Source organism: Neoarius graeffei, chromosome 8 (genome assembly GCF_027579695.1).
Source record: "Neoarius graeffei isolate fNeoGra1 chromosome 8, fNeoGra1.pri, whole genome shotgun sequence".
In the NCBI taxonomy this organism is placed as follows: Eukaryota; Metazoa; Chordata; class Actinopteri; order Siluriformes; family Ariidae; genus Neoarius; species Neoarius graeffei.
Genome location: NC_083576.1, coordinates 68,944,464 through 68,961,511, shown reverse-complemented (window position 1 = coordinate 68,961,511; position 17,048 = coordinate 68,944,464). Strand labels below are relative to the sequence as shown.

General features: G+C 44.0%; 1 protein-coding gene across 1 annotated transcript in view; it reads left to right on the top strand.

Moving 5' to 3' along the window:
* slc30a9 (solute carrier family 30 member 9) overlaps positions 1-17,048 on the top strand; it is an 84,184-nt gene that overhangs the window by 25,417 nt on the left and 41,719 nt on the right. The window contains exons 13-16 of the mRNA XM_060926736.1: positions 3,001-3,099; positions 3,240-3,291; positions 8,271-8,509; positions 8,654-8,698. Coding sequence (XP_060782719.1) covers positions 3,001-3,099; positions 3,240-3,291; positions 8,271-8,509; positions 8,654-8,698 — 435 coding nt within the window. The remainder of the gene's footprint in view (positions 1-3,000; positions 3,100-3,239; positions 3,292-8,270; positions 8,510-8,653; positions 8,699-17,048) is intronic.

Genomic DNA, 17,048 nt, shown 5'->3' with positions numbered 1-17,048 from the left:
TACCAGGATGCTGAAGATGAAACGAGGGCGGACATTTCAGCAAGACAATGATCCCAAACACACAGCCAAGGAAACTCAATTGGTTTCAGAGAAAGAAAATAAAGCTGCTAGAACGGCCCAGTCAATCACCCGACTTGAATCCAGTTGAAAATCTATGGAAAGAACTGAAGATCAGAGTTCATAGAAGAGGCCTCCGGAACCTTCAAGATTTGAAGACAGTTTGTGTGGAAGAATGGGCCAAAATCACACCTGAGCAATGCATGCGACTAGTTTCTCCATACAGGAGGCGTTATTACCAACAAAAGCTTTTCTACTAAGTATTAAATAAATTTCAGTAAGCGTGTTCAATACTTATTCCCTGTGTCATTCCACTTTATTACACTTAATTTATGGACATATATGTTTTGATTTCTGTCAGTCCCTGAAGGCGCGCCTTGGGCTGCACGCTCGCCAAACGAGTTCCAGTATGTACGCCGTGAACAAGGCGCACCTGTTCTCTATTAGTGAACTGAGTGTTGGGCTATTTAAAGTGCATATCCTGGACCAAATTCATTTTTTTTTATATGAAAGTATGTCCCTTTACACACTCATCCAGAAGGGTAATTTTGCACAAGGCCATCTGTCTACAGCAGAAAAAAACTAGACCGGACAATTCCCCGGGGGAAATTGTGAGAGGATGCAGTGCGCGAAGCAATTTGGTCACGCATGTTTGCTGGCCGTGAATGTGTGACCTGCTATGAAGCTACAATGCCATGATTTGTGTGTGTGCTTGAGACAGCAGCCCCCCCTCTCTCTGCTCCCTCACTGGCCCCAGTCGGCATGGCCACGGGCCTGAGCAGGAGCGTTAAGACACACACACAAGATTTTGTCAGGTGTCTGCTGTTTTTTGCTCATGAGCAGGCCTCGAACAATGACAAATAACTCGACAACGAAAGCAGCTATTCACAAAATTCTTTCACAGTGAACGCTAGAAGGGTCTCCTGAATAAACTGATGTAATTTTTTGTCTGTAGTGTTAAAAATGAGGACACTAGAGCGAGTTAAAAATGAGTGACTTTTCTGTCACGTTTATAATGGGTGTCAATGAGGCCTCTCGGCTGCACTCTCCTCAGTTTGAGGCTTCTCATTCAAAAACTGTAAATCCTATCATTTAGGTAGACACGTGTGAATCAGGACAAGTTTTACTACTACTTTTGAGAAATTTATGTCTGTAGAGTGAAATTTGTGGCTGAAACCACAGTTTAAGCGAGAAAGTTTGAGCTATTTTTTCAAGCTCTCTACACTCTAAGTAAACGAGCTTCACTGGTGTGTAACGCAATAGACACCCATTCAAAAGCCGGATTTTCTCCCGGAACCCACATGGCGTTTGAGCCGGGACTGATCCGAAAGTGTAGAACCTAGCAGAAAAGTTGAATGCCAGATCCACAGAGGAGAAGTTTTCCTACGTTTTAGAGTTTGAATCACGTCTCTAGGTGAAAGCATGCCAGAGCAGCGGATGTTTGAAAAAGTGCTTTTTTTTCAATTAATTCCATAGAAATGAATGGGGTTTTTTTAGGGGCGCCCATAGGTTGCTGTGCTGCAGCACTGCATCCTAATAAAATAACAAAACGCGTCTGGAAAAATCCCAAGGGAGTCTGGAGCCAGATTCGTGACGTCACCTGCAGAAGCGCCAGCAGGCTGCGCGAGCTTTGCACGGTTTCAGTGCACAGCCTGTGTAGACCAAGTTTAGCAGCTAGCGATTTTGCATTGAAATATGGAATTGTCACCTGAGCGCAATCTTACTTCACCTTTGGATGAAGAATGTAATGTTGCTACACCCTCCTATGATACATCTTAATAATTAATAATTATTAATTTTAATAATTACATGATAACGTTGAAGAAATTTGCAGAAAACCACCAGTTCGTTTTCTCATAAACAAACCAGCGCTGACGTAGGATTCAGAGGGAGGCGTTCTGCACGTGACATCACAAAAATCAATGTTTCCTGGGAAATCCAAATGCCAAGTTTTTTCAGAGGCGGACCAATTCGCCTCAGATGGCTTGATTTCAACTGAATTTTTTCTGGTATTGCGCAAGGTAAAAAAAATTGCACAAAATGCAAAATGTGACAGATATTTGACCAAAGTTTAATATAAAATAGGAGAATTACATTGATCTTGCACCTGAATTTACCCGTGATATGCACTTTAAGGACTGCACTGACGTTAAGACTTTGCGAAGTATTACGCCGCGTTCAGTGTGCATTACCGAGCCTTGCTGCCCGTTTTTGTGATCTTCCTGGTTCCTCGACTCTTGTTCCCGATTCTAGTTCTCGTTTTGCCTCCAATATCCTGTTTGCGCCTCGATTGACCCTTTGCCTGTTTTCACGTTTATGACCTTGCCTGCCGATTTGGACTGTTTGTTGTTGTGTGTGTTTCCTGCACTTTATGTATTTATAATAAACACTTGTGCATTTACATCTGCCTCTCTCGCGCATCTGACAGTTTCTTTGAAACTGTGAAAATTTCATGTCAGTAGCCCCATGAGAAATATATTTACTGAGAAAAATGTTGACGTGTTCAATACTTATTTTCCCCGCTGAATATGGCAGTTATATGCATATTGAAATTTAGTTCAATTTGGGAAAATTTTACCAGTTATGCCCTTGATTATTAACAAACTTGCACTTTGGCAATTCCATCAAGGTGTGCTTGCTTTCTGAAATCAACTTCCCTCACAGTTTTTATTATCCCCCGCTGGCCGAAAGGCCCGAAGGGGGATTATGTCGTGTCAATGAGGAATTTCAGGAAACTTGACAAGATTCTGTGTTATATTTCGGTAATACACATATTGCAATTTCGTTCAATTCAGTCATATTTTACCAGAGTTATGGCCTAGTTGCCAGCGGGGGATATTGTGCTCTCAGACCACTCTTGTCTTCTGTATTTTAGTTTACTGTTCTCAATGTGCCATAATCCTAAAATGGTTACTAAATCATGTATGTATATTTGTGTTTAAGGCCCAGAACACCCATGATATGTCTATATCTATGCATCAAACTCTTCAGAGAGTCATACATGGCCGTTTTACTTCCTGTCGCGGGTGCACAGTTGAAAAGGTTTTGTCATTTACTGTGAAACCTTTATATTAGATGACTTGTTATGAATGGCTATTATTGTATTAGGAAAACCCAGGAGTTTGATTTTACTAGGTAGTAAGCTGCATGCAGAGACTGAATATTGTAATTTGTTTTTCCAGGCTGAAGATGAAGCTGTTTTTGAACAGAATAGCGCTGAGACCTGTGAAGAGGGTGAGCTGCACTGCTCCTTGCTTGTAAAGAGCATGTGATGTCCAAAACCAATCACTACTACTATTACTACTACTACTACTACTGGTGGCACAGTGGTGCAGTGGTTAGCACTGTTGCCTCACAGCAAGAAGGTTCTGGGTTCAAACCTAGTGGCCAATGGGGGCCTTTCTGTGTGGAGTTTGCATGTTCTCCCCGTGTCTGTGCGGGTTTTGTCCAGAGCCACGCAGTTAACTGGCTGCTCTAAATCACACCGTAGGTGTGAATGTGTGTGAAAGGAACTGGCCACCCTACTGCTGGCCAAGTCAACCAAAAACGGTTTGCCTCAAGCCAGATCAGGTTTGGCAGTGATGACTACAACTACTTATGCCGCTTTTCCACTACAAACGCGGCTGAGTCGGGCTGAGCCGTGCCGTGCTGAGTCGGGCTGACTGGGGCTGTTGGAGTTGCATTTCGACTACAACCGCGCTGAACCGTGCTGGCTGGAAGTGGGTGGACACATTGGGTGGAGTTAGCGAAAGTGGGTGGACGTCAGGTGATGTCGTTAAGCAGCACAAACAGTGACATCAGTGATCTTTTAAGCGGTAGTCTCACGACCCGGAGAGTAAACAATAAACATGGAGGACATGGAGTCGTTAGTGTTGCTGGTCTTGGTGCTGTGGCTTGTTGTCACCGACAACGCTGACAGATACTGGCAAGAGCGTATAGATGAGGCGAGGCGCATAAGGCTTCAGAAATTCTCGTAATTCTTCTCCTTCCGGGTTTGCGGTGTTTACAGATCCCAGCGTGCTCGCGGGGCGTGTGTGGGCATGTGAGGACACTCCTCCTCACCAATCAGTGCACAGGGGAGTGTCTGCTCACGCCCCCAGCCTCACTCGGCACGGTTTGGCTCGCTTCAGCCCTACTCCAAAACGGTGCGAGTTTTAGGGGCTAAGCAGGGCTGAAACGAGCTGAGTCGTGCTGGTTTTTGGTAGTCGAAACGCGAGCCGTGTCTGGCTGAAGTGAGCTGAAGCGAGCTGAAGTGAGCTGAAAAAGGGTAGTGGAAAAGGGCCATTAGTCTGGCTAACGCGACTTCAAAGCTCTACGAGCTATTGGTCTGGCCAAGATATTCAGCCCAACCGTTTCCCAGAGCCCGTGGTTGACCCGCCTCCCTGAAATGCCTCAGTTTGCTACTGGTCAAAGCCAGAAAAGGCTGTGACGAAGCTTAAACCAATCACATCACTCTTTCCTCTGACGTATGCGACGCGACGGGGCTAACTGGTAGATTAAACTCTTACCGAAGCCGGTCGGGAGCAAGGCGAAAACGTCCTTCCTTTCAATAAATACCTCCAGGGCTGCTCTTTGCTCCGTTTTCAATGAGAACTTGCTCCATGTTCGTAATGTTTCTAGTGAATGAAGCGCTTCCGGCATAGATTCTGTAAACAATCTATGGCTTCCGGTCGCAGTTCTACTACGTCACTGCCTTGAACACGCCTCTACCCAGGGCCGTTGGAGATGCTCAAAGTTGATTGGTTCCCGATTTTTTGGGAGCTTGGAAGAGCTGTAGATAGCTTGCCTGGCCAGACTAAGCTCGCAACAGGCCCTCATGTTGCGTCACGCTTAGGATGGGCGGGCCCAGGCTAACAACTACTGACAAGTGTTTCAAAACAAATCTCGCCTGGTAGCACTTATGATGAATATGAAGGAAGATATCATGAAAAAAATAGGTACCCTATGGGTCCATGTGGCTGCTGCTTATAAATAAAATTGTCTTCTGATCCCATGTCCATACAGTAAATATAGCGTATATATTTACTCTATGAGGCAGTAGCCACAAAAATGAAGTGTAATCCAAAAATGAACAATTTAAAAACCACAGAAGTAAAATATACCAAGTGTCTGTACTTTATATTATTCTACTCTTACCTCTTACAGTTTTCGAAACTGAAACCTCCGAACCGAAGCTGACACACACAGACTGTCGCCGTAACCGAAACTCTTATTTCCCGGAAATGGCCCGGCGCTAGAGCTCAGTGGAACGCACTTTCCCTCTGGAATAAGCATAAACATGTCTGAAAGCGATTTCTTTAGTCTAGTCCATTTATTTCAAATGGTGAACCGAATTGTATACACTCACTGGCCATTTTAATCGGAACACGTGTATGCGCATGCGCAGTGCGCATCATCTCGCATTACCAGCAGGTCATGAGTGTTACACTCTTACATATGAGTGTATGAAGCAGTAGCCACAAAGACCTTGACCGGATGACCCCCAAAATGTTGGAGGTTCTATTTGAGACCAGTGCCCATCTATCCTGAAAGTTTCATGAATATTGATCCAGCCGTTTTCCTGCAATATCGTTGTACAAAGAAACATGACTAAAAACAATACCTCACCCCGCTTACTCCGTAGCGGGCGAGGTAGTAATAATAAAATGCATGAATCTTTTTTTTATGACCCTATTTGTGGGTATTTTAACTGCATATGCATTTTATATCCATTACCTGATTTGTGTAGTTCAGTAACCATCTGTCTCATTTATGCTGAAAGTTTGTTTATTCTCATAGTAATGAATGCTAAATGAGGACATGGTTAACATGGCAAACTAGAATTAAGAGCAGATGAAAATAATAAGACTTTTTTTTTTCCCAAGAATGACAATTTCTTTGTGTTTCTTTAAAATATTTTGGCACCTAAATGATTTGAGAGATAATACTGTAGTAGACTAGTTCTAATAGCATTCAGTTCTAATAAGAAATATGCATTTTTTTGTTAAAACAAAGATTCTCCTGTTGTTTGAGTGGAAATTTTGAGTTATTGTGTGTTTCCTCTGGGTTCTCTGGTTTCCTCCCAAAAACATGTTTTACGTTTTGTTTAAATTGGCTACTCTAAATTGTCCCAGGTGTGTATGTGTGTGTGTTCGTGGTGCTAAATGATGGATTGGCATCCAATCCAGGGTGTATTCCACGTCCACCTGTATCCAAGATCTACCACGACCCTGAGTGGAATAAAGCGGTTACTGAAGATGAATGAATAAAATCATTCATTCATTCATTTCTGCTCATTTTTATGAAGGGCATAGATAATTATAGAGTACAGTGTATGTGTGAGAAACACTGGAATGGAAATGTATATGTATATTCATACATGTCAACCTATACGGATTGTCCGGAAATTATACGGATTTTAGCTCATTTCAAGGGCGTACGGGCGTATAAACAAAGTCTTACGGATTTTCAGTATTTTCTGACCTAAATTTATTTTGTGTATCTTACTTGAACATCGTCAGCTGATCATTGCAAAAACATACAAAAGCTCGATTTATAGGCAAAGAACAGCGTGTGTGCAGGGGCAGATAACCCAGACTATGTGAAACCGGATGTTTATTCCTCAAGCCTCGTGCAGTATCACGACTGCGAGACTTTGCTCGTTCCGGTCATGTGCACGATCTGCATTTAAACGCACTAAACGGTCATTGTTTGAACGATTTTCTCATTGTTTACACCTGAGAGATTTTGAATAGTGTCTGCTGAGTGAAAGAATGGGAACACCGAGAAAGAAAATGAGATACAGCGGGCGGTATCTTCCTGAATGGAAGGAGACATTTAATGGTGTCATTGTTCAGGCGAAAAATGAGGAGTATGCGCACTGCACAGTTCGTGTGCGAGATATAAAAGTTGCGGCGTCTGGAGTTTACGACGTGAGGGAACACATGAGGTCCAAACTACATCAGCGAAATTTGCACCAGAAACAGAATCAACCGCAAATGACGATGTTTGCAAAGCCTAAGACCGATGATCAACCAACAAGTGTAATAAGAGCAGAAGTTGCGATCTGTAATTTTATTGCTCAGCACAATTTGCCGCTAGCCGTTGCGGACCACCTGACAGAACTGTTGCTGCGAATTTTCACGGACAGTACGATTGCGAAATCTATCGGCTGTAGGCGCACCAAAACAACGCAAATAATCAGAAAGAGCTTGGCCCCCGAAGCTACACTACCGATCATCCAGCACTGCCGGACGTCGCCATTTTCCTTGATGATCGACGAATCCAATGACAAAAAGATGGACAAGCGACTGGCCGTTTTGGTGCGGATCTTCGACATAAACAGAGGGGCAAAGTCAATAATCATAGACATGCCTGTGTGCAATATCAGCCCGGGCGAGGCGATTTTCGACATGCTGGACGAAGTTCTCAGGCAAGTTATATTTACTTATTTATTTATTTATTTATTTATTAAGTTTGGTGCGAGGCGGCACGGTGGTGTAGTGGTTAGCGCTGTCGCCTCACAGCAAGAAGGTCCTGGGTTCGAGCCCCGGGGCCGGCGAGGGCCTTTCTGTGCGGAGTTTGCATGTTCTCCCCGTGTCCGCGTGGGTTTGCTCCGGTTTCCCCCACGGTCCAAAGACATGCAGGTTAGGTTAACTGGTGACTCTAAATTGACCGTAGGTGTGAATGGTTGTCTATGTGTCAGCCCTGTGATGACCTGGCGACTTGTCCAGGGTGTACCCCGCCTTTCGCCCATAGTCAGCTGGGATAGGCTCCAGCTTGCCTGCGACCCTGTAGAAGGATAAAGCGGCTAGAGATAATGAGATGAGAGATGAGAAGTTTGGTGCGATTCGAAGGCTATAAGGATTTTATGTTGATTTTATGGGTTTCTTCCTCTGATACTACAGGTGGATGCCCAAAGGGATTGACATGTATGTATATTTTATGAACAAATAATGCTTTCGTGTCAGATTTTCATGTGGCCCTGTTTTAAAATGTGGCAAAACTGCACAAAGTGTTTTCACACTTTGACCATCCTACACACAAAATCATTTAAACTGAAGATAATCAAATATTAAAAAAAATAAGATTTTGTTCAGAATGAAGTGAGTTTAGTTTATCGCTTATTTTATCCAACCTTCAAAATGGTACAGTAGAGGTGCCTGTTTGGTGTTGGCCCAGTGAAACCTTTAGCAGATTCGCCACTGCTTATTACTTTTCGTGTCATGTTCCAGGATTACCTGGCAAAAGACCTCGCAGAGATAAAGAGCAGTCTCCATTAATCTCTAAAAGACAGTGTCCAGAAACCACTCCAGAGGATTCAGAAGCCTCTACGAGCAGTCTGTGGGAGATTCTGCCAACTCAGATAACATCCCTGTTCTGTGCACCATCATCTAAGGGACTGGACGAAGAAATGGGATTAGCAGGATCTTCATCCGGCTCCTTAACCACGACTGAAATTAAAAACCAAGAGGTAAAGAGCAAGCTAGGATTAAGGATTGTGCGCAGTTTGTTTTAATTAATTTTTTGCTGAACATGCTGTTATTGTATAAGCATTATATTATACACTGAAAATGTTTGGTATCAGCTGATCCATATTTTGCTTCTTTATGTTCAGGTTGAGAAGGAATGGCTTCAAGAACTTGAAAATCTGACAGAATGGGATTAAAGCAAGGAGATATGAAGAGCTACCAGCTACATTTAATATTAATTTAATACACTATGGTTTAACCTATTTACATTCTGCTGAATTTTAGTAGACACTGTACATAGTATTTTCCCCCCAGTTTCAGTATTATGTTGCTTACTGTGTTCTTATAGTATAGGGTTTAGGGTAGAGTAAATAATTGCATAAAATGGTGTTCAGCATCTAGTACTGAGATATTTCCATAATCAGTTTGTACTCTGAATGTATAGGCCCCAGATCCCCCATGGCCCTGACCATCAGGGGCCCTGAAGATAGAAGAATGAGTGAATCATTTACGACATGTATTTTCAATCTTTACCAGGTGATGGTGCATCAGAACCTACTGTATGTTTCATATTGTAGCTTGGCCAGAGGTACTCTGGACTGAGCTTTCTGTTCACAAGTTCATCATTATAAATCTGGATAAGGTCATAATTTGAGTTAGGATTTATGACATTGAGCATCCTTTTTTTTTTTATCTTATTATATGTTCACAATAAACATTTAAAATTATGAGTCTTATTATTATTATTACTACAGCAATTTATGTATACGTAAGAGTATTGGGCGGCACGGTGGTGTAGTGGTTAGCGCTGTCGCCTCACAGCAAGAAGGTCCGGGTTCGAGCCCCGTGGCCGGCGAGGGCCTTTCTGTGCGGAGTTTGTATGTTCTCCCCGTGTCCGCGTGGGTTTCCTCCGGGTGCTCCGGTTTCCCCCACAGTCCAAAGACATGCAGGTTAGGTTAACTGGTGACTCTAAATTGACCGTAGGTGTGAATGGTTGTCTGTGTCTGCGTCAGCCCTGTGATGACCTGGCGACTTGTCCAGGGTGTACCCCGCCTTTCGCCCGTAGTCAGCTGGGATAGGCTCCAGCTCGCCTGTGACCCTGTAGAAGGATAAAGCGGCTACAGATAATGAGATGAGATGAGATAAGAGTATTGTTTGTAATATGAATAATATGATAAAAGTAATCCAGAATAATAAGGAACCATACTCATCTAAATAATCATATATACATAAGAGATTTAAAATGGTATTTTATAGTAGTAGTACTTTTTTCCCCCCTCCTTACTAACATATTGTAGCCTGGCCACAAACACTATAGTATTCATTCTGTTTGCAATTTTTATTTATATATATATATATATATATATATATATATATATATAATTTATTTATTTATTTATTTTCAGTCAGCTTTATTTTAAAGAATATTAGATAATGATTTGTGCAGTAGTGGAGCAGGTTAAGGCAGATTTTGCTCCAAATCGTGCACTTTGTGATATAAGCATGAAACTTGGCACGATTGTTGCTGATAGGTCACTTTTTCAGAAAAAAGTGCTAGCCACGAAAAAAATTCAATATGGCGGCCATTTTTTCAAGATGGCCGCCAGACGTGTCCCTCATCTCATCTCATCTCATCATCTCTAGCCGCTTTATCCTTCTACAGGGTCGCAGGCAAGCTGGAGCCTATCCCAGCTGACTACGGGCGAAAGGCGGGGTACACCCTGGACAAGTCGCCAGGTCATCATAGGGCTGACACATAGACACAGACAACCATTCACACTCACATTCACGGTCAATTTAGAGTCACCAGTTAACCTAACCTGCATGTCTTTGGACTGTGGGGGAAACCGGAGCACCCGGAGGAAACCCACGCGGACACGGGGAGAACATGCAAACTCCGCACAGAAAGGCCCTCGCCGGCCCCGGGGCTCGAACCCAGGACCTTCTTGCTGTGAGGCAACAGCGCTAACCACTACACCACCGTGCCGCCCCCAGATGTGTCCCTGTTTTGTGGTTTTGCTAAAAAAACACAGTGCAAATTATGATATGAACATGAAATTTGGCAATAATGTTCTGTGTAGGTCATGTTATCAGCTAAAAGTGCTAGCCCCCCAAAAAATTCAATATGGCAGCCATTTTTTCAAGATGGTCGCCAAAAAATCCCCCGTTAGTGGTCTTGCTCTGGTGTCAACGTACAAAAGATGAATTCAATGAAACATTTTTGATTTATTGCCATTATAATACTGAATTACATGCAGAAAAACAGAATGATTGCACAATTAGCCAATCTGGCATGATGAAAAGCCTATTTTTCACAGTGGATAATCTTGTGAAACCCTTACATTCCAATGCTTTTTTGGGAAAATTCCCATATCTTTCCGAAGCTCCAAGAGTTGTTTCTTGCTGATTGATCCTTCCATCAAATAGTCCCAAATGAATTGGTCACATGATTTTCCAGCATGCTCATAGGCCTTTCAGAGAAAAACAAGTGAACAAAAATAGTGCTAATGCTCAACAGTGAAAAATAACTTGGTCAAATCTATGACATCGACAAAAATATCCATTGCTGAGATCTATCTTTTATCCCTGAACTGCTACCCCCCCTCCCCCAGCACCCAATTACACAGTTTTAGGTAGACAATGCTCCCTACCATAAAAATGGTTTGCCAGCTCTGATTTATGAATGGATATGTACCACTGTCCAAAGTGAAGTTTGGTAGACCATTTGAATTTGGATTACTTTGCCATCACCAGCATGGCTAGGCCCAAAGTTCAGTCACTGTTCCTTGCTTAAAAATCTCACAAGGACAACTGCACAGTGGAGTACACCCTATTCCAGCCTTCGAGCACTTGCATTTGGGATACTAACTCAATGTTTAGCTGACATTGAACCCCATGCTCAGTTTCACAGCAGTGTCTGTCACCAGTGTGCCCTGGTAGTGAGCGACATACACTCTCTTCTTACGCCCTATGAACTGCCAGAAGATGTGCCATTACTCGGCGTCCTCATAGTCCTGTTCCAGTAAGTGCCATTACTCATCCTCCTCATCCCCTTCCAGTTAGTGCCATTACTCAGTTTCTTCTGCCAAGAGCAACTGGTTTTGAGGCGCCAGATACCCGCCTTTCGCACCACCTCTATCTGCAAAATCACCCCTGCCGGCTCTGGAAGGCTAGGGTGGACACTTGACTGCCAGAGGCTGTGTGGTTCGCAAGCCATTTGGGATATTTTGTAAGCAATGAGAGCTCATTGCCATCCCGGCGATAGCAGTCCATTTTAGGGGCACACATGAGCACAACCACACAACGGGGATGTGCGTCTGGCAGCCATCTTGAAAAATGGCTGCCATATTGAATGTTTTGGTCTGTTAGCACTTTCAACTGAAAACATGACCTACACAGAACATTATTGCCAAATTTCAGGTTCATATGACAATATGCACTGTGGCTTTTTAACAAAGCCACAAAATGGGTACGCGTCTGGCGGCCATCTTGAAAAATTGCCGCCATATTGAATTTTCTGGAGGGCTAGCACTTTTAACTGATAACATGACCTACACAGGCAGGGGCGCCGCCAGAAATTTTGGGCCCCATGAAAGATTAGAATTTTGGGCCCCCCAACTTTGCCCACCCTCGTCACAATTGCACTATTGTCATTATTTGACTTTTGATAGCCCATGGACCTTGAGTTTGTGACTTTGTTATTACATTTTATGTATTAACCTACCAGGGACTACAAAAAACTATGAAACTACAAAAAACTACTATGAAAACTGGTCAGTGACTAATTCTGGTGCATTTACAATCAAAAATGAAAATTCAAGATTTTGCCACATGCCTTCTTGTGCTAGGACAATTGGTAGTGAAATGTGTGATGTGACTGCTAATAAATCATAGAAAAAGTTTTCTCCAGCTCCTCAATTTGAAACCAATGGTTTAGAACGTGTGAACATTCCACACACGTAATCATGTCAAACACTTGACTGGTGTCCGTTATTAGCAACACTTTAATCTAGCAAACTGTATATGGCGCTCGCTCATTAAAAACTTCAATCCTAAAGCATTTATGGGTTGTATTGCTGCTTACCTCCTCCAAAGGGGGGTTCAGTGATTTGGTAGGGCGGAGGTCCCCCTGAGGCTGAATCTGTGCATATTTAGGGCACCCCATTAGTTATGAAACTGGTTATTAGCACTAGTTATTAGCACCAGCATAACGTAATATTTCATCTTGTTTATCACACAAGTCAGTTCAGTTATTAAAATGGAAAAAATGTCACTGTACAAACTGTAAAAGTGTTCTCTTAATAGGCTAATCCAACCACGTTCATACTGTTCATTTACCATTCGCTAATATTTTGAACACACGTGAGCAATAGCTACCTTTCTTTGGGAAAAACTGAGTGACCAGTTGCCTGCCTCTCCGGTCCCTCTCAGCTTTCAGCTGCCTTTCTTTACGTTTTTGACAGCCACTCTTCATATTTAGCAATCATAGACTGTACGCACTCCACTGCTGGCTGGCTGGCTGCTGCACTGCGACACAGCAGCAAGTAGCGTTGCACTGATCAGCACACAGATTTAACGCATCGCGCTTCTACCAGAACTGGACCGTACCATTTCGCAAAAGGGGGAGGGTTAAATGACAATATGTTGAAGAACTCAAGAAATAGACAACCTTGTTCAATTAGCTCATTTTACCAGATGGAATATTGCATTGTTGTTATTTCAAAAGTCTTATTAAAATCATTAAAAGCATATTATCAGCCCCTTAAAGGGCCCCATGGCAGTGCTGGGCCCCTAGAATTGCTCTAACCTTTCCCCCCCTGGCGGCGCCCATGTACAGAGAACATTATTGCCAAATTTCATGTTTATATAACAATTTGCTCTGTGTTTTCTTAACAAAAACATGAAACGAGGATGCGTCTGGTGGCCATCTTGAAAAATGGCCGCCATATTGAATTTTTTTCGTGGCTAGCACTTTTTTCTGAAAAGCAACAATCATGCCAAATTTCATGCTTATATCACAAAGTGCACGATGGTTTGCTTAACCTGCTCTACTACAGGTAATTTATTTATATATAGAAAATAGAGTAAGATTTGTAATAATAATAATAATAATGTAATTATTATTAGTAGTAGTATTTGTAGTAGCAGTAATATTATACATAAGAGATTTAAAGTAGTATTTTATAGTAGTAGAACTTTTTTTCCTCCTTACTAACATATTGTAGCCTGGCCACAAACACTATAGTATTCATTCTGTTTGCAATTTTATATATATATATATATATATATATATATATATATATATATATATATATATAAAATCTCCTTCTCACCCCCGGCGGGGGTGGGGGGGTGGTATCCATGTCATCCTCAAGCTCGGGTCCTCTCCCAGAGGCCTGGGAGTTTGAGGGTTCTGCGCAGTATCTTCGATGTTCCTAGTACTGCACTCTTCTGGACTGAGGCTTCAGATGTTGTTCCTGGGATTTGCTGGAGCCACTCTCCCAGTTTGGGGGTTACTGCCCCAAGTGCCCCCACTACCACGGGGACCACGCAACCCTTGACCTTCCACATCCGTTCCAGCTGCTCTTTCAACCCTTGATACTTCTCAAGTTTCTCATGTTCCTTCTTCTTGATGTTGGCGTCAGCTGGGATCGCCACATCTATCACCACCACCCTCTTCTGCTCTTTGTCCACCACCACTATGTCCGGTTGGTTAGCCAGGATCTGTTTGTCAGTCTGGAAGCTGAAGTCCCACAGAACCTTGGCCCTGTTGTTCTCAGCCACCTTCTGTGGTATGGCCCATTGGGACTTGGGTACTTCTATTCCATACTGGTTGCAGATGTTCCTGTATACTATCCCAGCCACTTGGTTGTGCCTCTCCATGTACGCTGATCCAGCTAGCATCTTACACCCTGCTACTATGTGCTGGACTGTTTCAGGGGCTTCTTTGCACAGTCTGCATCTTGGGTCTGATCTACTCTGGTAGATCCTGGCCTCTATGGCTCTTGTGCTTATGGCCTGTTCTTGTGCTGCCATGATTAGTGCCTCTGTGCTGTCTGTCAGTCCTGCATTATCCAGCCACTGGTAGGATTTCTTGATATCAGCCACTTCCTCTATCTGACGGTGGTACATGCCATGTAGGGGTTTGTCTCTCCAGGTTGTCTGTTCCTCCTCCTCCTCTGCACTCTCATCAGGGTTCTGCTGCCTGAGACATTCACTTAGCAGTTCATCCTTTGGGGCCATCTTTCTGATGTATTCTCGGATTTTCGATGTTTCATCCTGGACCGTGGTCTTGACGCTCACTAGCCCTCGGCCTCCCTCTTTCCGCTTAGTGTATAGTCTCAGGGTGCTGGACTTGGGGTGGAACCCTCCATGCATGGTGAGGAGCTTTCTAGTCTTGATATCTGTGGCTTCTATCTCCTCCTTTGGCCAGTTTATGATACCAGCGGGGTATCTGATGACTGGTAGTGCGTACATGTTGATGGCTCGGACCTTGTTCTTACCATTCAGCTGACTTTTCAGGACCTGCCTTACTCTCTGGAGGTATTTGGCTGTGGTTGACTTCCTTGTGGCCTCTTCATGGTTTCCATTAGCCTGTGGAATGCCAAGGTACTTGTAGCTGTCTTGGATATCACCTATGTTGCCCTCTGGTAGGTCAATCCCCTCAGTCCGGATGATCTTGCCTCTCTTTGAGACCATCCGGCCACACTTGTCCAATCCGAATGACATCCCTATGTCATCGCTGTAGATCCGGGTGGTGTGGATCAGCGAGTCTATTTCTCGCTCGTTCCTGGCATACAGCTTGATGTCATCCATGTAGAGCAGGTGGCTGATTGTTGCCCCACTACGGAATCGGTACCCGTAGCCGCTCTTCGTGATGATCCGACTGAGGGGGTTCAGGCCTATGCAGAACAGCAGTGGTGATAGCGCATCTCCTTGGTATATGCCGCACTTGATGTTGACTTGGGCAATGGGTTTTGAGTTGGCCTCTAGGGTTGTCTTCCACATTTCCATTGAGTTCTGGATGAAGGTCCTTAGGTTCCTGTTGATCTTATACAGTTCCAGACATTCCAGTATCCATGTGTGTGGCATTGAGTTGTAGGCTTTCTTGTAGTCAATCCAGGCAGTGCACAGGTTGGTCTGTCTCTTCTTACAGTCTCGGGCGACTGTTCTATCGACCAGTAGCTGGTGCTTGGCTCCTCTGGTGTTACTGCCAATTCCTTTCTGTGCCTCGCTCATGTATTGAGCCACATGCTTACTCATTTTTGCCGCAATGATGCCTGACAGGGCCTTCCATGTTGTGCAGAGACAGGTAATTGGCCGGTAGTTGGATGGGATGGGTCCCTTCTGGGGGTCCTTCATGATTAGGACTGTCCTGCCTTGGGTTAGCCATTCTGGGTGGGTTCCATCCCTCAGCAGCTGGTTCATCTGTGCTGCTAGGCATTCATGGAGTGCAGTTAGCTTCTTCAGCCAGTACGTATGGATCATATCGGGGTCCATACGTCCATACGTCCATACATTCTTGGACGTCTGCCATTGACATGGTTACTGGTTCTTGTTCTGGGAGGTTGCTGTGGTCAGCTCTTAGGTCCACTAACCATTGGGCATCGGTGTTGTGTGATGCCTTTCTTTCCCATATGTCTTTCCAGTATTTTTCCACCTCAGCTCTTGGTGGGTCTGACCGGTTGTTGTTCCCCTGCCACTGAGAGTACACCTTGGCTGGTTCAGTGGAGAACAGCTTGTTTATTCTCCTGGCCTCTCCCTCCTTGGTGTATCTCTTCAACCGGGTGGCCAGAGCTGTTAGTCGCTGTTTGGCAGTTTCGAGTGCCTCTGGTATGGAGAGTGAGTTGTACTTCCTGGGTGCCCCTTTATTCACCATGTTCCCTTTCTGTAGTTCAGCTAGCTGGCTAACTTCTCTCCGTGCTGCCTTTATCTTGGCCTCTAATCGTCTCTTCCATGGTGGATACTGTTTGTTATGTCCCGAGCCCACCTTGTGTCCAAGCATCTCCATGATTACTGTTGCTGTACTGTGTATCAGCTTGTTGGTCTCAGTGATGGTTCTTGTGGAGATTGTCTTCAGAGCAGCATTCACATCTACTAGTAGATCTTCTGAAGGTACTTGGCAACTCAGCTTCGGTATTCGTCGGGGGCTCCAGGTTTCCAGTTGGGTCACGATCTTCCTTCTCAGGTCCTGCTCTTGTGTTGAGGCTGTTAGTTGTTGGGGCTTGGTACCCAATCTCTGGTTGTGGGGATGATGACATCTCCCCGCTGACCTGTCTTCCTGGCTCCCCCTTGCCGTAGCATCGTTGTTGTATTTCATTAATCTCTAGTTGTTGGCTAATAGCTGTTTCTTTGTTAGCCTTGATTGTGGGTTTCGAAGTATCCAATGGTCCCACATTCGCTGCATGTATCCCCTCTCTCTGGGATTGCTTGTATAGTAGCATTCCAGCAATTCCGTATTTTCTGTCCTCGTCCATCGATGTCTTGTTCCAGTAGCCCATTTCTCATCAGTTTGCCCTGGTTCCCTAGCAACTGACGCAG